At 47.1% G+C, this 24,806-nt stretch overlaps 3 protein-coding genes across 4 annotated transcripts in view; 1 reads left to right on the top strand and 2 right to left on the bottom strand.

The window, feature by feature from the left end:
* The window catches only part of BRF1 (BRF1, RNA polymerase III transcription initiation factor 90 kDa subunit), a 71,459-nt gene that overhangs the window by 25,641 nt on the left and 21,012 nt on the right, over positions 1 to 24,806 (bottom strand). Inside the window, exons 2-5 of one of the 2 annotated variants that reach the window (XM_006902686.1) lie at positions 18,229 to 18,309; positions 14,387 to 14,560; positions 3,210 to 3,241; positions 2,453 to 2,525 (exon numbers count right to left, since the gene is read on the bottom strand). In XM_006902686.1, coding sequence (XP_006902748.1) covers positions 2,453 to 2,525; positions 3,210 to 3,241; positions 14,387 to 14,560; positions 18,229 to 18,309 — 360 coding nt within the window. The remainder of the gene's footprint in view (positions 1 to 2,452; positions 2,526 to 3,209; positions 3,242 to 14,386; positions 14,561 to 18,228; positions 18,310 to 24,806) is intronic. The other variant, XM_006902687.1, reaches the window with a different exon arrangement.
* On the top strand, positions 62 to 1,452 carry BTBD6 (BTB (POZ) domain containing 6). The gene is made up of 3 exons (XM_006902685.1): positions 62 to 148; positions 231 to 349; positions 418 to 1,452. Exons 1-3 carry the CDS (start codon positions 68 to 70, stop codon positions 1,448 to 1,450), a joined length of 1,233 nt encoding a protein of 410 aa, XP_006902747.1. The 5' UTR covers positions 62 to 67; the 3' UTR covers positions 1,451 to 1,452.
* Positions 14,589 to 15,135, bottom strand: LOC102865513 (mediator of RNA polymerase II transcription subunit 6-like). Its single transcript, XM_006902694.1, has 2 exons — positions 14,682 to 15,135; positions 14,589 to 14,614 (listed from the first exon to the last, which is right to left on the bottom strand). Exons 1-2 carry the CDS (start codon positions 15,133 to 15,135, stop codon positions 14,589 to 14,591), a joined length of 480 nt encoding a protein of 159 aa, XP_006902756.1.

Below are 24,806 nucleotides of genomic sequence, written 5' to 3'. Positions count from 1 at the left end.
GAGCCCCGTGTCCGCCCGAGCCCCGTGTCCACCAGAGCCCCGTGTCCACCCTTGCAGGAACGCGCTCATGTTTAACAGTGAGCTCATGGCCGACGTCCATTTCATCGTGGGACCCCAGGGGACAGCCCGGAGGGTGCCCGCCCACAAGGTTGGTAGCGCTCTGCCCTTTGGATTGCCCCAGCCCTGCCCTGCGCCTGCCCTGCAGCTCTTCTCTCGCCTCTTGTCCCCAGTATGTTCTGGCGGTGGGCAGCTCGGTCTTCTATGCCATGTTTTACGGGGACCTGGCCGAAGTCAAGTCAGAAATTCACATCCCCGACGTGGAGCCCGCGGCCTTTCTCATCTTGTTGAAGTAAGTCTGCTCCTCCCCCACGGCCCCCAGGCCACTGCTGGCCCCTGACGCCACCTCTGCTCGCCTAGGTACATGTACAGTGATGAGATTGACCTGGAAGCCGACACGGTGCTGGCCACCCTCTACGCCGCCAAGAAGTACATCGTCCCTGCGCTCGCCAAAGCCTGTGTCACCTTTCTGGAAACGAGTCTGGAAGCCAAGAACGCCTGCGTCCTGCTCTCCCAGAGCCGGCTGTTTGAGGAACCAGAGCTGACCCAGCGCTGCTGGGAGGTCATAGATGCACAGGCTGAGATGGCGCTGAGGTCAGAGGGCTTCTGTGAGATCGACCGACAGACCTTGGAGATCATCGTGACCAGGGAGGCCCTCAACACCAAGGAGGCAGTGGTCTTCGAGGCTGTCCTGAACTGGGCTGAGGCGGAGTGCAGAAGGCAGGGCCTGCCCATCACCCCCCGCAACAAGAGGCACGTCCTGGGGCGTGCGCTCTATCTGGTCCGGATTCCCACCATGACCCTGGAGGAGTTTGCCAATGGAGCGGCCCAGTCGGACATCCTGACTCTGGAGGAGACCCACAACATCTTCCTGTGGTACACAGCTGTCAAGAAGCCGCCCCTCGAGTTCCCTCTGACCAAGCGCAAGGGCCTCATGCCCCAGCGCTGCCACCGCTTCCAGTCCTCAGCTTACCGCAGCAACCAGTGGCGGTACCGGGGCCGCTGTGACAGCATCCAGTTCGCCGTGGACAGGCGGGTGTTTGTGGCAGGGCTGGGGCTGTACGGCTCCAGCTCCGGGAAAGCCGAGTACAGTGTCAAGATTGAGCTGAAGCGGCTAGGGCTGGTCCTGGCCCAGAACCTGACCAAGTTCCTCTCTGACGGCTCTAGCAACACCTTCCCCGTGTGGTTTGAGCACCCAGTCCAGGTGGAGCAGGACACCTTCTACACGGTGAGCGCGGTCCTGGACGGCAGTGAGCTCAGCTACTTTGGGCAGGAGGGGATGACAGAGGTGCAGTGTGGGAAGGTGACCTTTCAGTTCCAGTGCTCTTCTGACAGCACCAATGGGACAGGGGTCCAAGGCGGCCAGATCCCCGAGCTCATCTTCTATGCCTGAGGCCAAAAGGGCAGCACACCCTTTCTCACGTGTGGTGGTGTGGGGTGTTTGGCACCTGATGCATTTCCCTCACCCTCAGCTGGGCAGTCACGAAGACCTTGAGACCTGACTGACTTTGCGACCATCTGTACACAGTTGTAGTTACAGCTGTGCAACAGAAAGTTTGTCCACACAGCGGGAGCCCGCATGGCTGACTTTCTGTGGGCACGTCTCCGGTGGAGGGCGGCCTCTGGGTGCAGAGCAGTCCTGGTCCCCTCCCAGGACCATAACCTGTCTGCTCCAAGGCATCAGCCATCACGCCTACTGCCACTTCTCTGCCTGGCTTGGCCCTCCCCTGCAGAACAAAGGAGTCCCTTCAAGCCATTCCTCTAAGTGGGTTTCATGCGAAAGTTCTAATAAAACTGCAGCCCCCTCTAGACAAATGACCTCGGGAGCCTTACCCTGGGGGGAAGGATCTTGTGCCATTACTAGACAAAACCCTGAACTACTAGATGACATACTAAATGGTTCAACCCAGTAGATCCCAGAAGCCACCTGTGTCTGCCCTGTGTCCTGCCTCCTGGGGTGTCTGCTCCCTGCCAGCAGATGGGCTGGAAATGCCCTGGGAGAAGCAGGTAGGCTCTCTGCTTTTAGCACTGCAGCAATGCCACCAGCTCCTTCCTGAGCCTCCATGGCCCATGGCCATGACCAAGGTAGAGACATTTTTCAGGGCAGAGAGCCCTAGTAGTGTCCCTGTGCCGGAGCTTCCCTCATGGGCAAGCCCCCCTGCCATTATGCATAGGGGACCAGCAGCTGTGAGCACCAATCCTCTTCCCAGGAAAGCGCTACCCGTCTCAAAGATGAGGGGTGTCCCCTCGCCCTCCACCACCCACGCTTCACTGCCATGGCTTATGCCCATCTGCCCTCGGTGTCCACTTCGGCTCTGAGACGGCACTGTTGCACTGGCTATAAGACTTTGGAAAGTCCTTGTTTGAGGGCTCTTCCCCCAGCACCAACACCTACCTATGGCCGGTGCATTGATGCAGAGCTCTCTGGCCAGGAGGAGGAAGGTCTTCCCCAGCACATACACGTTCACCTGGGAAGGAGACAAGGAAACATTCTCAGGTGCTCCCTTCATATAGTACAGGTGCTGCTCAGCTGCACTGGGCTCATTCTCCCCCCCCGTGTCCTGCCTCCTAGGTGTGTTGCCTGGGCCCCTAGCAAGGTCTCCCCTGAGCAATCCACTGAGCTGTTAGCTCAAGGGAGAAGTTTCACCAGGACCAGTACCCAGGCCTCCAGTGGACAGCTCTTCAGCTCTGTGCTCAAGCTCTGCGGTGTGGAAGTGTGTCCCCCTACCACTATAGGTGGACACATATGTTGTCCTTCCCTACCCACCTGATGTGGGTGTGTGTGCCCTCACCTCACCCCAATGTGTGGCATGCCTGACCTCCATGGATGTGCATGTGTTCCCCTCCTGTGGTGGAATCGTTCCCCCTATACGATGTGTGTGTGTGTATGTCCGTGGTAGGTGTTTGTCCCCCCTCTCATAGACGTGTGTGTCCACAGTGGATGTGTGTGTCCCCTCCATGGATGTGTCCCCCCACCAGTGGATATGTCATTCCCATACCCCATGGATGTGTGTTCCCCTGCCCTCGTAGGGGGGAGTGTGTGTGAGACCCAGCAAGTGTTTGTCCCTCCCTTTCTGCAGATGTGTGTGTGTGTGTCCCCCTACCACAGTACTTGGGCATGTGTCCTAGGCGCTGACAGAGGACGGACATACCTGCAGCAGGTCACTGAGGTCCAGCAGCATGTCTGGAGCAGGAGTCAAGGATCACCAGGTGGATGCACAGGCCACTCGGACCCTCGATAACAGCAGCACTGGTGCACCAGTGAGCAAAGCCTTTGGGTTTGCTAAGTCCACATCTAGCATCTAGTCGTGACAGAGTGAGGCAGCAGCATCGAGCTACCACAACCCCTTTAGCCCCTACACCAAGGAAGACTTCTGTGTACCCCTGCCCAGGACATGGGTCTCTATCAGGAGGAAAATGCCTACTTCCAGAAGGCAGCACTGGGCACATCTAGTGTCAGAAGTGGAGGGTGGAATATGGGGCAGGGGTCTGACTCATCCAGACCCCCCCCCCTTTCTGGGACACAGGTACCCTGGGGAGGGGTAATCCTGCGGACACCACATAGTGCTGGCCCTGCAGATGCGTAGATGAGACCAAGAGGACGGGCTGCACTGGTCAGGGCTCAGCCAGCCCTGAGCTAACTGCATGTCAGTGACGTTCAAGTCGATACCTCAAGGTTCTGCTGTGGCCTGCAGGTGACATCACAGAGCTACTGTGCTGGCTTGCACATCCCAAACCACACTTCCAGGAAAATCCTGAGGGCTCAGCACCAAGCAGGAAGAAGGTACCAGGTACTACTCCTCTATGAGCTGCAGGTTTCCATCCTCAGCACCAAGACCAGACAGGACACAGGCTTCATCCCTCAGCTTCCCTGACAATGCAGCATGGGTCTGTGAGACCAAAACCCAGGGTAGACTGTGGGGTAAAGAACAAAGGAGGGGCGTATGCCAGGGAGGGGGCTGTAGGGATGGAGGGAAAAACGGACCAGGGAGGGGAGCTGTGGGATGGATGGGGACAGACTATGGAGCGGGACTGTTGGGAGAGGTGTGGGGCAGACCCCAGCAAACAAGAGGAAGACAGCACTAAAGGAATGAGCAGAGAAGACCCAGAGAAAGGCAAACCACTGAAAGCATTAGCAGACCATGAGTTCATTCTTTGTAAACTACAAAATTGATAAACCTTTTGCTACACTGCTCAAGAGCACAAGGGCAGAAATGACCAACATGGAACCCAGAGGGTTACGCCCACAGCTGCTGTTCCATTACACAGGCAGGGGCTGGGGTGAACCACTGTGGGGTTAGTTGATGTGAGTCAGCAGTGACTGCACCACATGTGACTGATGTCAAGTCTGCTGGGTGCGGCACCATCCTCACCCTCTTCTCCATCCTCAGGCCCACTGCTGCAGTCACCATGGCAGTCCCTCTTCCTGAGGGTGTTCCTCCCCTTTACTGACTTTGCACCCTTCCCACCACGTCTTTTTCTAAGGACACCTCTTTACAAAGCTAACCCTAGTCCCATCCCACAGCCCAGGTGCCATCACTGCACACATCCATGGGGAGACGCTCTGCCGTCTCCATTGTCCTAATTCACCATGGACATCGCCCAGATGGTTTAGCTGTCTGACAGTGAACACTAGAATATAACAAACACACAGACAGCTAGGGAGCATGCACAGAGCAGACTGGGACTGCATCTTGATGCACTTCTAACACAGTCAAGATTTCAATGTGGTGGAAGAGATCACAACAGTAGTTGCCTCTTGGGACTAACTAGCAGGGCATTCTGGGGTAACGGTGTGTTCTTTGTCTCGGTGGGGAGTGGATCACAGAAATGTGTGCCTTCGAGGGAAGTCACCCACTTTAATTTTTTAAGTAAGTTTTACTTCCAGAGGGGGGAGAAAAGAACTGTAAGCAACTATTAATCCCTACAGTGGGAGGAGTGCACAGATTTAGAGACGTTGCTTTCAACTGCACCAAACCCCAAGAGGGCAGCAGAAGAGGGAAGATCTGGTGCAGATAAAGGATTCCAGCAGGCTGACCACCGAATGTGGGTCAGCTGTACAGTGTCTACTGCATCTGTTCAACTATTGCGTATGAGAGTTTATAGGATAAAATATTAGGAGGAAACTGTGTGTGTTTTAAAAAATTGGAATGAAACTTTTAGGTGAAAGTCTATCCGATGGACAGCATGTTAGTGCACTGTGGCTATCAACTGTGAGAGAATCATCCCTGTCCTGGCACCACCCCCACCCCCATGCACAACTGGAACCCAACACTTCTGGGGCAGCCCCACGCCCGGTGAGCTGCAGCTCTGAGCCTTGTGCACCTACACCAGCCCTGTGATTGCACAGCTTTCTTCCTAACTGGTCCCGAAGCTCCACTGAAGGCTGTTCAGCATCAGCGTGACAAGCACTCTGCTGTGGACTGGCTGGTGATGGCTGAGCAGGAACCTCACTGACCAGAAATCTCTCCCCACCCGGGAGTGATCACCTGGATGAATCACTTGGGAGATCTCTCTGCCCACTGGCGCCTCAAAGAGGTACAAGCGCAGCTACGGAAAAGGACCTGAGCTTTATCCTACGCACAGGGGAATCCCAGCAGGGTCTGCAGCAATCTTTGATTTAAGCTGCAAAGAGTCACCTCACTGCTGAGGCAAACATACTCAGATGAGGCCAGAGGGGAAGCAGGCAGTGTTGCCTTGGTCAGAGTCCAGGGCTCTGCAGGAAGGCAGAGCAGCAGCTGGACAGGAGAGCACAGAGGGCAAGACATGGGTGGGAGAAGAATGCATTCTGGCAACTTCTAGCAGTGCATCCCTTCTTTCAAGAACTGTAAAAACTAGAGACCTAGAAAGTGTCCCATGTCTTCACCACCTCCTCGTGTTACCTCTGTTTTCCGGCAAGTGGTATCACTGTTATTTTTCTTTTAATCCTCTCATGGCTAATGCCTCTGCATAGTTTTTCATGTATCTAGTGGCCATCTACAGGCTTTCATTGAAGAAGTATCTATCCTCACCCCTGTTCTTTGGGTTTCTGCTGTTGGGTTGTAGGATGTGCTGCAGGTGGGATGCACAATATTGCAGTCACAGTAGATGACAGCGCCTCAACGAGCTCAACATAAACTACCGTGAAAAATTACTACTGAGCTGACTCGGGCTCACAGCTTCTAATGCAGAGGGGTCTACTAGAAGGAGGAGCACTCAGGAACAGTCTCTAGGGGCAATCCATGGAAGCAGACTGCCAGACCAGCTGGTGTGTTCACATTGCGCCCCCTTCAGTTAGCAGCTGAGCAGTCATGACTGAGACAGCAGAGCTCCTTCAAAATGACCACATGACCCACCATTTCCACTCTCAACTCTATCCCCTAATGGATATCTGCATGCCCATGTTGACAGTATCATTTACAGGAACAAGCGTGAAAGCCAATGTCATCAACAGTCATTCCTAAAAACACAAAGCCAATCAGTGCTTACCAACACATGTGGGGGTGGAGTGGGGAAGGTGGTGCTCAATGGGCCCTTGGTCTCTGTGCAAGGTGATGAAAATTCTGGAAATAGATAATGTCAATGGCAACACAGCGCTCACTACTAACATGACTGATATCACTGAACTGCCCACTTGAAAATTCCACATTTTCAAATGACGTTTTTGCATTATATATTGTTTCATCTTACATATGCTAAAAAAAATACGTATTTATCACAGATGAACACACACACATACAAAGAAAAGGTTCAAGCTTTGAGAAGCAATACTGAAGGCTTCTATCAGTAAAACACCAAATGATACAGGGAGCATCGACAGAAGATAGAAGGAACACAACATCAGTGTACCAAAGTCAACTGTCTGATGTCAGACCATATCAAAAAGTAACACATGATGGAGAACCAATGGTAATAAAGAAAGAAATCTAAGCTACACATAAGGCACTGGCAAAAAATAAGGCCCCAGAAATTGAAAGAATACCAATTAGTGTTTTTCAGCACCCTGGACATGCTCACGAGTCTATGCTAGAAATTTGGAAGACAGCTATTTGGCCGAGCAACTGAAAAGTGCCCCTTCCATAAAACGGTGATCCAACAGAATGCAGAAATTACTGAACAACATCACTAATATCTTTTGGAAGTAAAATCTTGCTAAAGCCACCCAGAACAATGTATCAACAGAAAACTGCCATAAATTAAATCAAGGTGGATGTAGAAGAGGCCATAGATTAGATATCACTGCTAATGTTAGAGATGATAGCTAAAAGCACAGTCTACCAGAAAGATGTTACCTCATGATTTATTATGCAAAAGCGTATGACTGTGTGAACATAAAAAATTATGGTTAACACTGGAGAAGAATGGAAATTCCTGAACACTTTAATTGTGCTCTTTATGTGGAACCAAAACAGACCAGGATGCAACAGTTTGAACAGAACAAGTTAATTCTGTATGGTTGAAAAGCAGGAAAGGTATGCTTCAGGGTTGCATACTTTAATAACATTATTCAATCTATGGCGAGCACTGGTGGCCTAGTCCATAAAGAGCTGCAATACTAATTCAAAGGGCACATGTCTGACATGGGAATCCCAAAATACCTAATGATGCCCATATGAAACATGTACCTAGGAGCAGAAGGCTGTTGTCTGAATAGAGCAGGGAATACTGCATGGTTTCAAGTCAAGAAAGGATTATGTCAGGGCTATATCCGTTCTTCACAGATATTCAATCTGTATGCAGAGCAAATCATTCGAGAGGCTGGACTTGTTGAAGAAGAATCTGAAATCTAAATTAGAGGATGGCTCATTAACAACCTGCAGGAGGCTGAGGATAGAACTCTGCTTACCGAAAGTTAGGAGAACCTGAGGCCCCTACTGCAGAAGGTCAAAGGCTACAGTATAGCCTTCAGTACGGATTACATCTAAGGAAACAGAAATCCTCACCACTGAGCCCAAAGACAACATCATGACAGATGAGAGATTGATGGGTTTCAAGAGGTCACCTTGCTTGGATCCATAATCAACACCATGGCAACGGCAGTCAAGAAATCAAAAGATCTGGATGATTATCAATAAATTATACCAAACATAAAAAAGAAAGAACGAAAGACATCAAAAGATGTGTTATGATGGGGAAGTTGGCTGGCAGGGACCTCTCCAAGATACTGAAGAGCAGCAATGTCAATCTGAAGATTAAGATGTGTCTGAGTCAAATCATGGTCTTATCAATTACTCCCTATTTATCTAAAAACTGGACACTGACTAAGGATGACAATAGAGGAACTAATACCTTTGAACTGTGGTGTTGGAAGACTACTGAATGTCCCATCAACAACCAAAAGAACATCCAAGCTTGTCGAGGAGAAGTTTTGGCCAGGGTGCTCCGGAGGGAATGATGATGAGACTCTGTCTCACACACTTCGGGCACATTGTTGGGAGAGCCCAGTCCTTAGGAAAGGTAGAGGGTCGGCAAAAGAGAGAAAGACCTTCAACGAGATAGACTGACGCAGTGCCTAGAGCAACGGGCTGAAGTCTATCAGGAACGGTGCCGATGGGGGAGGACAGCGCAGGCTCCCAGGTGTTCACAGGGTCACTGTGAATTATGGTCAAGACAACAGCATCTAACATCTATCACCACCACCACCACCACCACCATCACCACCACCACCACCACCACCAAGGAAGAAAGATGGCCAGTCACCCTCTGCGGGATTTACAGACTCAGGAGCTTGATGGAGGGTCAGCTACGAGTTAGTTTCAACTGGATGGAAATTACTTTTTTTTATGAGTATCCAATCTCTTTGCTTAGTAAATAATTTAAAAAGTTGGAAGAGGAAGAATGTGGCATAAGGATCCGAGGAAGATTCACCAGCAACCTATGTCATGCAGTTGACACAATCTTGCTTGCAGAACCTTGAAGCACTTATTACAGAAGATCAAAGAATACAGCCTTCAATATGATTTCAGGATCAAAAAAACCCCAAAATCCTCACCACTGGGCCACTAATGGTGAAATTATTGAAGTTGCCAACGATTTCATTTACTTGGATCGATAACCAACAAGTATGGAAGCAGCACCATGAAATTAAACAATGCATTGTAATGATCAAGTGCTTAAGAGAAAGGAAGTCACTTCAAAGACTATGATGTGTACAGGATCCAAGCACAATATTGCCCACTGTTTCACATGCATGTGGAAGATGAACAATGAGTAAGGAAGAATGAAGAAATGGTGCCTTTGACTAGTGGTGTTGGCTTAGTATATTAAGTACACCACACACTGCTAGAAAAATGTACAAAACTCTCTAGCAAGAAGTACCACCAGAATGTTCATCATCCGTCCTTTGGATTTGTTATCAGTAAGGGCCAGTTCCTGGAGAAGGACATTGTATTTAAAAGTAGAAAGTCAAAAAATCAACACAGTGGCTGGAGCAACGGGATGAAGGAGAGCAGTGACTGTGAGGTGGCACAGGGTCGGGCAGGGTTTAGTTCTGCTGCACATGGAGTCACTATGGATGGACAGCATCTAACACAACATACAGGAAAGTGCTGGAGAGCAGCTAGAAGCCATGCGTGCAGAGCACAAGGGAGAAAGAGCAGCCACATCCAGGTGAGGCCACGTGTTACCCCCTTCTACCCAGTACTGGCCACTTCCTACAGTGCAGTGCAGAGGTCAGTAAAAAGTAGGGGCCAAGCGTCAAGGAAGCCTCCCTTGACTGGAGAAGATATGCTTCTTAAGAGACTTCCAAAAAAAGGCATTATGGTTATCTCAAGAATCCAGAATTAAGGTTGCATAGTGGAGTGTACTCAGAACGGTGGGAGGGGTGCGAGGGGATTGTATACCAGTGAAAGAATTTTTCTTTTACTTTTCAAAGAGAGGAGTGAACTGGAGTGGGGGGAGGGCTGGGAAGGGAGAAAAGTGCAACAATGAATGAATGGAAATCCAAAATCTCTATAAATGTTCATTAAAATTAATAATTTTTTTAAAAAAAAGGCAAACCCCCAAGGATACACTGTCACCAGAAAAGGCAGTGAGCCCAGTGTGCTGCAGCCTCTGGGGACCTGGACTGTGCAGGTCCCGTGCAGGTGCCCAGGCCCAACACACACCACACAGAGGGCAGGTGCTGAAGTGGAAGAGCTGAGCCAGGACTTCTACAGTGTCAGGAAGAAAGTGAAGGCCCAGTGCCTAGCACACTCCCTCGCCCAGCAGAGTGAAATCACACCCACAGTTCCATGCTGGGCAGACTCCACTGGGTTTCCAAGGTTGTAAATCTGTACAGAAGCAGACTGCTCATCTTATTCTCTTGGAGTGCCTCATGGATTCGAACCACTGACCTCACAGATATCAGTCCAATACACTCTGCACTGTACTACCAGGGATCCCAGGCTCACCAACCTACATACATATGCCTGCCAAAGGAAAACAAAATTCTCTCGGAGGGGAAAAAAAATCACTCTGTATTGTTTTTAAATATGTTGTTGTTACGTACCATAGAATAACCTGTGACTCATAGCGACCCTTTGTACAACAGCCTTAAACCCTACTCTATGCCTTGCCAATCTTACTGTCTCTGACACACCTATCCTCATTACCCGTGACTGGATCAATCCATCTCATCGAGGGTCTTCCTCTCCTGCACTGTCCCTTCACTCTCTCAAGCATGACGTCCCTCTCCAACGACTGGTCCCTCCTTGCAGTGTCCAAAGTATGTCAGACAGACCTTCAGAATCCTTGCCTCCAAAGAGCAGCCTGGTTCCACCTCTCCAGGATGAACCTGTTTGTTCTCCCAGCAGTCCATGGTATATTCAACACTCTTCTCTAACACCACAGCTCAAAGGCATCAACTATCATCCCTATAACATACACTAATTCACTAGAATCAAATGACGAGGGCCCAGCCAACAAAAACAGAACCAACTGACTAAGCTGGAGCTCCCCAAAATTCCACAGAGCTGTGAGCAAGCAGCAGGGAAGAAGTCAGATGAAGAAAAAGATAATTTTATCAAAGAGCTACAATCTAATGAAAATTCTAGAACTGAAAGGAGGGACAAAAAAATAAAAACCTTAATAGATACATTTAACACCTGTTTAAAAACAGCAAGAGAAAGGATATGTGCCTTCAAAGGCAGAGCACTTAGAAAACAATCTGAATAAAGAAAGAGAAAAAAAAACCAACAACGTAGAATAGAAACTACAAAAAAGAACAAGAGAGGAAAAGACCTAAGAGACACACAACTAGTACCTGAGGAAGGAGAAAGGAGGCAGAAGCGCCATCAGGAAAGTCCTCCTGAAAAGGTCTCAGAAACAGACAAAAGACATCAAGTTACAAATTCCTAGCAGCTCTACAAAAACCCAGCTGGATAAGGACAAGGAAAACCACACCGTGGTATAATCCGTCACCCCATAAAGCCGGAACACCTGGTGAAGCTGGAACACCTGGTGAAGCTGGAACACCAGGTGAAGCCGGAACACCTGTTGAAACCGGACACCCCAGTGAAGCCAGAACACCCCAGTGAAAATGGACACCAGGTGAAGCTGGAACACCTGGTGAAGCCAGACACCCCAGTGAAGCCAGAACACCTGGAGAAGCTGGGATACCCAAGAGAAGCCAGTTACAAAATTATCTCTTAGCTTCAGGGAGATACGAGGAATCACCTTTAGAGAAGAAGCAAAAAGAGTTACAGCCAACTACTTAAGAGAAATAACATCAGACAGACAAAAATGGAACAATCTACTTAAAAGATCAAACCAAACCAAAGTTCAACAGGGCAGCAAACAACAAATGCTGGTGAGATTGTGGACAGATTGAAACCCTATTCACTGCTGGTGGGAGTATAAAATGGTACAAACAGTATGGAAGGCAGGATGGCACTTTCTTAAAAAGTTGGAAACAGAAATACCATTTGACCCAGCAATTCCACTACTAGGAATATACCCTAAAGAAACCTGAAGGGAGCTCTAGTGGCCTAGTGGCAAAGAAGCTGCACTGCAATCCTGAAGGTGCACAGTTCAAATCCACCAGATGCTCTGCTGGAAAAGGAGGGGCAATCTCATCCTGTGCCAGTTAGAGCCAATTCGACAGTACACAAGAAAATGGCGGGGTGGGGGTGGGGAATAAACCAGAGCCACAAAGCAAACCCATGTTTACTGCTGCATTAATCATAAGAACAAAAAGACAGAAGCAACCCAAGTCGCTCATCAACAAAGGAATGGACAGAAAAATTGTGGTACATTCACACAATGGAATTATTACGCAGTACTGAAAACCAATGAACTCATAAAACATTACACAACATGGGGAGCCTGGAAGATGTTATACTGAGTGAAATATCTCAGTGACAAAAGGAAAAATACTACATAACATCACTGTCAAAAAACAGAACTGACATGGGAGGTTGGGGAATAGGCAGGGGGAAAAGTGGATAGACAATGAACACTGCACTGGAGCAGATGAGGGGTAGAACTGTCTGAAAGGAATATATGATTGGATACTGTATGCATACAACAATCTGGAAAAGAGGTCCACTGGAAAGTGGACTGGAGGAGGGGGAAGGAAAAAAAATCCAACAATCAATGAATTTTTTAAAACCCAAAGTATTTTTTTAACCCACCAACTTGAGGTAGCCAGAATGTACAGAGTTCCATCCACACTATAGATACACATTCTAGCCAAGCCCACATGTAACAGTCATCAGAACAGAATATCTGCAGGCTCTACGCAAACGTCGCTAATCAGCATCTGTGGAAATCGTTCAATGCGTGTGTGACCACAATGGACTATGCAGAAATCATGACTCAGACTCGCTCACGAGCGCAGGTTCAGAAGGAGGATGATTAAGTCTGCCTGGCCTTGGAGATGACAGCACCTAAGTGGTGACTTCTTAGTAGGGACACAGAGGACAAGAGGGATAGACACCCACAAAGTAACAGGACTGAGCTGAGGCCACCTGTAGCTCAGGAAACCCTGCAAAGAGCACCACATGCAGGCATGAGATGGCACGTCTCAGAGAGCTCCTGCCAGGTGTCCTACGACCAGGACGATGCTGCCTCCTGCTCACCATGCAAGCCATTCCGATCACCAACACTGAAAGCATAGTCATCAGCACCGACTAATCACTCCGCCCCAAGAACCTTGTCACTGCTCTGTGTGGGAAGCTGAATATCAAATTTAATATTAACAATAAACCAAATGCTCTATCAGGATATGTTGTTGTTAAGTGCCGTACAATCGCAGGCGACTCATAGCGACCCTATGAAGGAGAGTCCTCGACGCTTGGGTGCCTTTCATCCTCTCTCCAGGTTCATAGGGTTTCCGGAGGCAAGCTATTATGGAAGTGGATGCCACTCCTCCTTCCAAGCTTGTTTTAATTGGGGAGCTCCACCCCACTCTCCGTCCGTTGGGTAGCCAACAATTAATGCCTTTGACACATCAGTGTCACAGTGTTCAGCCTCACAACAACCACAAGTGACCTCTGTACGGCAACTTGTACACCAGGGCTGTACGACCTAGAGGAATGTCTGAACAAAACAATGAAAGACAGGCCCAGGATATGAGGATCAGGATATGAGAGAGGATTAATATAAGTGGAAGGTCACCCTGCGGCACTAAGGCATTTCTTAAAAGTCAATATTGTCCTTAGTTTGTATTTACTGAATCCTTCCCTGAGATAAGTATAAAGTAAACAATATCTGCAAAAGACTTCACCATGATCCTTTGCGTTTGTTTCGTACTCATGATTTTCCTTTGTGTACCTTCCTTATGATTCTCAAGAAATATGCAGAGAAGCATGGCTTGAGGCCTTCAGTTAAGAGAATTGCTGTTTTTCAAGCTCTCTGTTCTCATTCCTGGTAGCCTGTCTCATTATTAGTAATTATAAAAATACTTTGCAACAGCCCTGGGGGGGCTGTGATAATGAACTTGACTTTAACAGTGACCTGGTTTCTGGTTAATAAAGTCACTCCTCATCACTACTCTCCCCCTTTATCCATTGTTCCAACTCCTCAGGATGTGGGCAGGGTGGGGCCATGGAACCCTCAGCTGAAGCACACACCCTCCCTATACCTCCAATCTGTACTCCTCACAACCCCACACAGTGGCCACCGGGTCAGAAACCTCAACTGTGCCCAAGCCCATCTTTTCAAACCACTGGACCAGACGACACAGCTGCCTGATGATAAGGGAAGTGCCAGGTCCACCAGAGCACGGGACAGGCAGGGAAGGGCACATGTGCAGCCGCCCCTACGCGGTAGACAGGAGCCTTCGAGAGCACCTGCTCCACAGTGCCACATGGCCCGTAAGTTTCAGCACGAACGAAAGATTCCTGCTCACGTGAAGCCCAGGAAAGGATACGAGGCGTGCCTTCTGTCCGGCAGACCAGGTAGAGGCAGGCGGCGATCACGTGGGCCATCTTGCGGCCACGCGTCAGGTGCTTGCTCACAGCCATCTTGAAGAAGTTGAAGGCCGTGTCGAGGCAGTGCTGGTTGAGCTGCAGCTGGTTCCCCAGGTGATGGATCTGCCGCTTCCCTGGGCATGGAGACATAGGGAGGGGAGGTCAGCTCAGAGAGAAGGAAGTCAGGACTATGCCGCAGAACAAGTGGGAATACCAACCAAGGCACAGAAACTAGAAACAGAAACCAAACATCACCCTTTGCCAGACGCCACAAGAAATGGATGGTGGGATGATATCGACAGTATGACATAGCTTCATCAAAAGCTGACTGAATGCCATGCACTGCAGTAAGCACTCTGGAATTTATAACTGAGCCCAAGTCTGGTGCCTGATAAATCACTCCAGCAATGATGTAATAATCAGCTAGAGGGATAACTTGACTAGGTGACTGCCGTTGCTGCTTACGAATAATAAAAAGAATTGGTTCTCGAGCATGGAGAAGGATGTATTCCACTTCAATCATCTGATTCAAGTGTTCTAATGTTAGTCTCTGCATTTTTACTACTTCATTGTTGCATGTCCTGTCATAGAAAGGGTTGCTTCTTTCTGAAAAGTAATCCAGGACACTACTACTGTTCAAAATGGGGATCCAGGCACTGTCAACCCATGAGATTCCCAGCAGGTTATCTTGGATATCCACAGCCGCCATAGTTCCACTGGCACTCACGAGCACTTCTGGTTTTCTTGTGTATCTTTATGTAGTCTTTAGGCTGTTGGACTTGTTCAGCCTGCACCACTTAAAGGTACCATATTATATATGTGTGTAAAAACAATAAAGTTTTTTGCATACATTGCTTTTAAAAAAAAAAAAAGAAAGAAATGGATGGTGCCAGCCACTGTCACGGAACATTGTGAGCAACCCTGGGGTTGCTGTTATTAGGGGCCATCGCGTCAACCCTAACTCACAGAACCACTACGAGTTCAAGACTGAAATTCTGTCTCATCCTCACCTTCCTCACCGTTTCCACCACACTCAAGCACATTACTGCAGTCACTGTGTCAATCTATCTCATCAGGAATCTCCTTCTCTTTCATGGACCCTCTACCTTTCCCAGAATGTTCTTTTTCCAAATACTGGTTGGTCCCTCCTAACAGTTATGTCCAAAGTATGTGAGACCAAGTTTCAGCATCTCTGCTTCTAAGGAGGAAGGAAATGTACAGCAGAACTCCAAATTCTTTTAAAAAAAATTATGTCATTATTTTCTGTGTGTGTACCGTCAAATCAGATCTGACTGGTACAGGAGGAGATTGTCTCTCCTTCTCCAGCAGAGCATCTGGTGGATTCAAACAGCACACCTCTGGGATTGCAGTGCAGCTTCTTGCCACTAGGCCACCAGAAGCCCCCAGAATTTCAAATTCTTATGGAATCAGGACTTTCTGGAGCAAAAGAGGCTGGAAGGGCCCCTGAAACTACTGCCCTGAGAACTTTTTTTAAACCTTAAGGCAAAGATGATGGAAGTCATCCTTACTCTTCAAAAGATTTTTGCTTCTCTCTCCCTTCCACGTGTTAGCCCTCAAAGTTTAATTCTAAAACTCATTTCTAAATGAGTGGTTTGTTGTTGTTAGGTGCCACTGAACTGTGATTCAACAGTTGTCTGAAACCATAATGATTTTTTTAATATATATTCTGTAATCTCCCAGTAATAATAATACTGTGAAATTATCCAAATGGGATTCAGAAAAGGCCAGAGAATAAAGGGTACCATTACTGAGCCTCTCAAGATGGAAAGTACTGTATCTGTGGAAAGAGGTGGTACAAAACTCAAAATCAGTATTCAGAACAAGGCCAGGGACCTATGGATGATCAGATCGTCAATTCACGTATCTTGGGCATGGTGTCAGGCGTGGAAAGTGTGGAGGGATGGTAAGAGGGACACCCTCAACGAGACAGATGGACACGCTCACTCTAAAAAGGGCTTGAGCACAACAGGCATCACGAGGATGGTGTGGAACAGGGCAAGGTTCAGATCTGTGTTGATGAAGTCATTAGAAATGGGCTGAGTTATGGTACCTAAAAACAAACATCAATAGCTAACAGTTATCTCAAACACTTCTTCATATTTTTGTTGTCCATCAGAATGTCTTCTTTGGTGACGTGTCTTTCATATCCTTGGTTCATTCTGTTAATTCTTTCTACTGTTTTTTTTATTTCTGCTCTTTATGGTTTCCTTTCTCCTAGAAAAGGGTTCTGCTTACTGTTCTTTATCTATTTGTCAGAGATATATGGCTAAAGTGTTCATTTTGGTTCTTTCCTCTTTTTTGATGTGTGCTTATTACTATAAAATGATTGCTGAGTACTGCTTTTAATGTGTCCCAAAATTTTTGGTATGTTGTTTCCACTTTCTTCTTCTTTTTTTAAAATGTCTTCTATTCCCAGCAGGGAGATATGGTGGCTTAGTGGTTAGGAGCTGCACTACCAAGAGCACGTACTTTGAACCCACCAGCTGCTTTGCAGGAGAAAGAAGGGCACTTTCACCGCGTGGCAGTCGCAGCCTCTGGACATCTCACCGCGTGGCAGTCACAGCCCTGGACATCTGCTAGAGGGCCAGTGATGAGTCAGTTCTGACTTGAGGATGGTACAGAACAACATTATCCAATAGTGTAAAGAAGGATATTAAATTTTTTTTAAATGGGGTTTCCCCCCCCTTGATTTTCTTGTTGATTTTTAATTTTATATTATTGTAATCTAACAAGATGTTTTGTACTGTTTTGATGTCTGGAAATTTATTGGTGCCTACTTTGTTACCTAACATATAGTCTACTTTCGAGAGTGTTTCAAGTGCACTGAGAAGAAATCAAGTAACAGTTGAGCTAACACAGTGTAAGTTGTCTGCCTTGAGTGTCGTGCTCTTTCACAATCTAACTAGACAGGGGCAAGATGGTAGCAGCCAGCCTGCAGGACTAGACAGAAAACAAGGGTTCAGAGAGTTCGTCACAGGTGGAAAACAACTCAGCATGGAGATAGGAAAGGCTGCATGGCAGTGTCGCCAATGTCCAGTGGACTGTGCTACAGAGAACTGACCCTTACCTTGAGTCAGAAATTATATTAGATAAGGCAGCAAGAGCATAACCAACAAAAGCAAAAGAGTATCTTTAAGATTAAAAATTTGTGATTCACAAAACACCACTGAGAAAGTGAACATACCACCCAGAGAACAGGCAAGAACACATGCAAACCACATTTCTTGTGAGAGACTGGTATCTGAAACACAAAAAGCCTTCACAACTCAAGAAGGAAAAGATTTAAAAATGGGGAAAAGATGTGAACAACATTTCTCCAATTTGTTCAGACCAACACTTTTTTTTAAAAAACATATGGAACGCTTCACGAATTTGCGTGTCATCCTTGCGCAGGGGCCATGCTAATCTTCTCTGTATCGTTCCAATTTTAGTATATGTGCTGCCGAAGCGAGCACCAGACCAACACTTTTATAAAGTACAATTCAAATGTGACTATAACATCAAATTTTGCTATAAATTTGTTCTTTCCTCACTTAACTTGATCCACATCAGGAGCAAAGCCAGGGCCCCGAGAGTCAGGCTCAGGGAGGAGCCTGTTTGTGGGTCTCTCTGGCAGTCTTTGAAGGGCACCTAGGACAGCATTCAAAGAACTTGTCCTCACAGACGTGTGGTCTGAATTGAGGCTGGCCAAGTGGTGGGAAAGGGCAGCCTTTATCCTTTATCCCCATCCCCAACCCCAGCTCCAGGCAACCACCCTCCTCAGCAGCACTTGGGCAAGTACCATTCTGGAGTGTCTGTGCTCTCGACTCCTTCCCCAAATTCACATGGAAGCCGCTGCCCAGGGTCGGGGTTTTGCCAGCACCTGGAAACACAGAAGGCTTGTTAGGTACAGCCTGCAGCGAGGAAGCAGCCAACCAGCCCTGGCTGACCCTCTCACTGACCAGGGAAGCCCCTCAAACAGGCTCCTCCCATTGCCTGGCCATCAGAGCCCTGGTTCTGATCTGAAGCCTTCTACACCCAGAGGGGCTAACATCACATGGCTCGGGGTCAGAGCATTTGGCCTCCCATGGCAGCCTCTGTGTGGCTGCTGCCTTGTGGCCTGACACTGCTTGGCCAGCTCCCTGAGGCCAGCCCGAGGAAGTCACTTGGCCCCTCTACCCAGGTGTGTTGCTGCAATGGGGAGCAGCCTGGAAGGGAACCACTTTCCAACACTTGCACTACCATCATACCCCAGACCACCCAACCTAGACCTCAGCCTTCCAAACCCAAAACCAGTCTTGTAGGCTAGAGCTGAACTGCCCCTCCTCCACCCCCACAGAGAAAGAGGCACACCTCCCTCTCCCACTCCCCACAGGAAGAAGACAAATCCCCTTCTCCCACCCTCCACAGAAAAAGGGGACACCCTCCCATCCTCCACTCCACAGGGAAGGGAGACACACTTCTCCCCCACTCCTCCCAGGGGAACAGGGACACCCCTCCCCCACTCCCCACAGGGAAGGGGACACATCCTCAGAAATGCATCCAAACCCGCAACCACCACCAAGTCACTCTAGAACACCACCAGAAGAGACCGATGGGTGGAGGTGGAAGGCAGAGGGACAAGCAGGGCCAGTGGGACCACATATCAAAACACCCTATAAGCCCCTAAGAACACAGCTCATTTGCTCCAGATAACCAGGCCAAGGGTCACCCCCTGGTGGCCAGCTATGAGAGCACAGAGGTCACCACAGACCCACTTACTACCCGTGAAGTCCAAGGTGTGGACTAGCCGTCCTTGCTCCCAACAAGGTGATAATTCCTACAACGCTGGATGATGCCTTTTTAAAAAAACCTTTCTGTTGTGATTTGAGTTGAAGAACAGAGCAGACTAGTTTTCCATTCAATTGTTCATACAATCACTGCTTTATGACAAGGTTCCAATCCTGACTCTGAAATGTCATTTACCCGTGGACAAATGCTGCCTCAGTCTCATGTGGCCAAGTGTTCTAAGGCAACTGGTACTGACCTTAGAGATCAGTCTGTGCACTGGCCGTCACCTGTGCTCGATGGGCAGCTAAGGGCCACGGCCTCAGGTTCCACCAGTCTCCATCAGGCCAAGAAGCCTGGCTGTTAGGATTTTTTAGTAACATTCTACATTTATTTCTCATTCTGCTCAGGACCCTTTATTGTGAGTCCTTCCAGAGTGGTCAGCTGTAGTAGCCAGGTTCCATCTGTCAAGTTCTAGTCTCAGGGTCAAGGAGGTCAAGATGAGAGAGGTCCTACGCTGTTTCAATGCATCTTTTCTTTACTTCAGACAATGAAAAACCAATGGTTTCACCTTGGACTGCTCCTCACAAGCTTTCACGTCCTCGGTCACTATTCACTAATGCAGCATGTAAAATACCAACTATAACTGATGCCCCCTAGACAACAGTCCCAAGGTCCTGTGACCAGTGACTCATTCGCCTATGTTTATTAGGGTCTACATATCTATCACCTTCACAGATGTATGTGGCAGCACATACAAATACCAACGCCGAACTATCCTCTGCCAACCTATGCATGCTCACAGGTGTGGTCTTCTCACTCACCTGTCTACAGCGTTGAGTGAGTGTACAATTTAGAACCCCGGTGCACCTCTCTCTGCCTTTTCTTTAGTGTTGCCAAGTTAATCACCTATTTTTTTTTGGTGTTTTTTCCTTAATTTATTATTCATTTCAATGAAAATTTACGGAGACTTTGGATTTCCATTCATTCACTCTTGTACTTTTCTCCCCCCACCCCCCAACCCATCCCCTCCTAATACACTACCCTCTTGGAAAAGAAAAAGAAAAATTCTTTCATTGTTTTACAATCCCTGCCCCCAGGTCCACTCCACTACACAACCTTCACTCTGGACTCCTGTCATGACAACAATACCCAATCACATATCCCTCTTAAACAGTTTTCTCCCTCATCTGTTTCAGTGTGGTATACATTACTGAACCCATCTTACTCAGTCTCTCCCCAACCCCAAGGTCAGTACCGTTCTACAACAGTGGCACCATGCAGTATCTGTCCTTTTGTGACTGAGATACTTTACTCAGGATAATGTCCTGAGGGTCACCCATTTTGAATAATATTGCATGAGTGCAGCATAGTATTCCATTGTGTGAATATACCACAGCTTCTCTATCCATCTGCTTGTTGATGGGCACTTAGGTTGTTTCCAACTCCTTGCTATTGTGAACAAAGCTGCGATAAACATGGGTGTGCATAATCACCTATTTTATACAGCCTTTCCCTTCCTCCAATTAATGTGGTGGTGGTGGTGGTGTTAAGTGCCACTGTCAAGTCGTAGATGACTCATAGGGACCCTATGAACAAAAGACCCAAACAGTTGTGTAACTTTCATCATTTCTCCAAGTTCATAGAGTTTCTGGAGGCTAGCTATTTCAGAAGTGGATGCCACTCCCGCTTGCAAGCTTGTTTTAATTGGGAAGCTCCACCAAACACTATCCACCATGGGTAACTATTGTCACATTTGACACATCACTGTCACAGTGTTCAACATCACAGCAACACGAGTTACCTCTGTACAGCAAATGGACAGCCCAGTGCTATACCACTTAGAAGAATGTGTGACCAAAAACAATGAAAACCAGGCCTTAGGGCCGCAGACAACATTACCAACACAGAGAGAGCTCTGTGGGCCTGGTGGATAGACAGTTATGCTACCAAGTCAAATGTGGGTGATTTTAACCTGCAGCCCTTGTCTGATGTGTGCTTGCCAAATATACTTTTTCCTATCTGTAAGTTTTTTTTACTCTTTTGGAGACATCTTTTCATGCACATTAGGATTTAATTTTTGGATAGTCTTATTTTATCTAGTTCCTCCTCTGCTTTCTGTGATTGTTCTAACTGATTGCCTACTTATTTCATAAATCAACCTTTAATATTGCAGGATGTCTGTTTCAAAGCCCAAAGCAGGAAGGATGAGGACCACCCACAATCCACTCATATGAACAGAGGAATAATACAGTATTAGGTAGGGCCCAGACTGGAAGTCACTCAGACTGAGGACAACAGCTAAAAGTGTCCTTTAATAACTGGAACAGGGGACGCACAGTATGAAATGAAAGAAAGAATGTAGGAAAACTGCAAGTTGTAAAAAATGAAATGGAATGCATGAAGACGGACAGAATTTCTAGGCATTAGTGAACTGAGATAGACCTCTTTGAATCAGAAAATCATAGGATTATTATCCAGGAATGAAAAACTGAAAAAGAATGATGTTGCATTCATAGTGAAAAACACAATTTTAGGATCTATTCTAAAGTACAATGGTACGAGTGATAGGATACAATCCAGAGGCATACAATTAAGACCTGTTAACACAGCCACTATACAAATCGACAACTAAAGCCAAACAGGAAGAAATCTAGGATTTCCACCAACTTTTGTAGTCCACAACTATCCCAAGTGTGTCAACAACTTGTTGTTCTCATCAGGTGACATTAAGTACAACCCATAGCGACCCAATGAACAAAAGATCTGAATCCTCTCCTGTCCTGTGCCATCCTCCCACTTCCTGACAACTAGAGCCTACTGTGGCAGTCACACCTGGTTGAGGGGCTTCCTCTCCTCCATAGACCCTCTACCTGAATATAATGTGCCTCTCCATGGAACAGCCCCTCATTTGCACATGGACCTCACCTGCATAGGAATCAGATAGACTATAGAAGGAACCGTTGAAGAAGCTCAATATCAGCAATCAAAACTAGGCCAGAAGAGCATGATGCTAAGTGAACTAACTCAGTTCTATCAGGACAAATAGAAGACCATTATTGTAGAAATAGATAACTAGTAAAACATGTATGAAGATCCAAGGTTGGGGGGAAGGGTCGGACAGAGGAGTAAGGATGGGCAGAGGGGGTAATCATAGGATCACACATTTGATGGGTGGGGGGGAGGGGTAGGAAATGGGAAAGATCCAGTGCAGAAAACAATGTATACTTTGTAAGTAAACCAGTATGTTGGTTTTGTTGTTATGTGCCATCAATTCACTTGCAATTCATAACAACCCCACGTACAACAGCTCTGAACCAACTTTACTGTCTCCAAGACACTTATCCCCATTCCCCTAGTCACTGAGCCAATCCATCTCAAGGGTCTTCCCCTCCCGTGCTGTCCCTCTACCCTCCCAAGTATGACCTCCTTCTCCAAGGACTGGTCCCTCCTTGCAACGTGCCCAACGTATGTCAGATGGAGCTTCAGAATCCTTGCCTCCACTCAGCAGCCCAGTGTTACCCTCTCCAGGATGAACCTGTTTATTGCCTTAGCAGTCCATGGTATATTTAATACTCTTCTCCAACACCACAGCTCAAAGGCATCAATTCTCCTTAGTCATTGTCCAGCTTTCTGATACACTGCAAGTAATTGCAAAGACCATGGCCTGTATCAGGCGCACACCTTAGTCTCCAGACTGACCTCATTGCTTTTCAGTACTCTGGAGATATCCCTGACAGCAGACTTGTCCAACACAATTCACCTTTTGATTTTGCGGCTCTTGGTACCAAGAGTGCTGATTGTGGAGCCAAGCAAACAAAAGCTGTTAACAATCTCAATCTCTTCACCGTCCATCATGGTGCTGCTAATTGGGCCAGTGGTGAGAATCTTTGTTATGTTGAGCTTCAATCTATATTGAAGGCTACAGTCCTTGACCCTCTGCAGCAAGTGCTTCAGGTCCTCCTCAGTTTCGGCAAGCAAAGTTGTGTGATCTGTCTAACACAAGTTATTGATGAGTCTTCCTCCAATCTTGATGCCTCATTATTCCTCAGAGAGCCCTGCCTCCAGGATGATACATTCCGCATATAGGTTGAAAAACTATGGAGATAGGACACATCCCTGGCATACACCCTTCCCAATTTTAAACTATGCAGTGTTTCCTTGAAGAATTTTAAATCAAATCCACAGGAACAAAAATCTGACCTTGAGTCTATCCCACTCAAATTTCAAAACTATCTCAGGAACAGGTTTGAGGCCTTGAACACCAATGAGTGAAGACAAGATGAGCTGTGGGAGGATATATTTTAAAAAGATCATCTATCTATGAAGAATCCAAAAGATGATTACAAAGGCAGAGGAGGAAGAAAAGACCAAAATGGATGTCAGAAGAGACTCAGAATATTATAGTAAAGTACTGAGAAGCCAAAGCGAAGAGAACAAATCAAGAAATGAAGGAGCTGAACTGAAGATTTCAAAGGAAGACAAAGCAAAGTATTAATAATGAAATGTGCAAGGAGCTAGAGTCAGAAAATCAAAAGGGCCAAACTTGCTCAGCATTTCTTAAGCTGAAGGAATTGAATAAATTCAAGCCGCGAATGCTTAATGATGCTATGGGCAGAATACTGAATGATCCAGGTAGTATTAAAAGAAGATGGAAAATGTATACAGAGTCACTGTACCAAAATGAATTGGCAGACACAGAAGTATTTCATGAAACAATGTATGAGCAAGAGCCTGGGTGACAAAGAAAGACGTTCAAGTTGTTCTGAAGGAACTGGCAAAAAACAAGGCCCAAGGAATTGAATGGCATACCAACTGACATATTTCAACAAACACATGCTGCCCAAGATGAGCTAGCCAAGTTGTGCCAAGAAACCTGGAGGACAACCACCTGGCCACCTCACTGGAAGAGATCTGTATTTGTTCCATTCCAAAGAAAGGTGACCCAACAGGATATCGAAATTATTGATCATTAATATTACATGCAAGCAAGATTATGCTAAAAATTATCCAAAAACTGGAACAACACATCAACAGAACTGCCACTCGTGCATGCTGGATTTACAAGAGGTCAGGGTACTGAGGATATTATAGTTAGTCAAATCATGGTTGAAAGCAGAGAGTACCATAGGAATGTATATTTGTGTTTCACTGACTATGAAAAAGCATTTGTGTGGATCACAATAAACTGTGGCTGACTCTGAGAAGAATGGGAATTCCAGAACACTTGACTGTGCCTATGCAAAACCTCTACTTGGTCCACAGTCCATGTCTATCTGTGTTTCATTGATTATGCAAAGGCGTTTGACTGTGTGAATCATAACAAACTGTGGCTGACTCTGAAAAGAATGGGAATCCCAGAACACTTGATCATTCTAATGCAAAACCTATACTTGGACCAAGAGGCAGTCGTCAGAGCAGAGCAAGGAAACACTGCATGATTCAAAATTGGGAAAGGTGTACGCCAGGGATGTGTCCTATCTCCATACGTTTTCAACCTGTATGCAGAACAGATTAACTGAGAGGCTGGGCTCTATGAGGAGAAGTGTGGCATCAGGATTGGTGGAAGATCTATCAACAATCTGCGTTATGCAGATGACACAACCCTGCTGG

This window comes from Elephantulus edwardii, unplaced genomic scaffold, assembly GCF_000299155.1.
Source record: "Elephantulus edwardii isolate Elephantulus edwardi_28Jun2011 unplaced genomic scaffold, EleEdw1.0 scaffold00440, whole genome shotgun sequence".
Classification (NCBI taxonomy): Eukaryota; Metazoa; Chordata; class Mammalia; order Macroscelidea; family Macroscelididae; genus Elephantulus; species Elephantulus edwardii.
The sequence above is the reverse complement of the archived record's forward strand: the minus strand, read 5'-3'. Positions and strand labels throughout refer to the sequence as shown.

Coding starts and splice junctions, on each gene's coding strand:
- BTBD6 (XM_006902685.1), top strand. CDS start 68: ATGTTTAACAGTGAGCTCATGGCCGACGTCCATTTCATCGTGGGACCC. Junction 149..230: donor GGAGGGTGCCCGCCCACAAG/GTTGGTAGCGCT, acceptor TCTTGTCCCCAG/TATGTTCTGGCGGTGGGCAG. Junction 350..417: donor GCCTTTCTCATCTTGTTGAA/GTAAGTCTGCTC, acceptor CTGCTCGCCTAG/GTACATGTACAGTGATGAGA.
- LOC102865513 (XM_006902694.1), bottom strand. CDS start 15,135: ATGGCGGCTGTGGATATCCAAGATAACCTGCTGGGAATCTCATGGGTT. Junction 14,615..14,681: donor CTTGTGGCGTCTGGCAAAGG/GTGATGTTTGGT, acceptor TCTGCGGCATAG/TCCTGACTTCCTTCTCTCTG.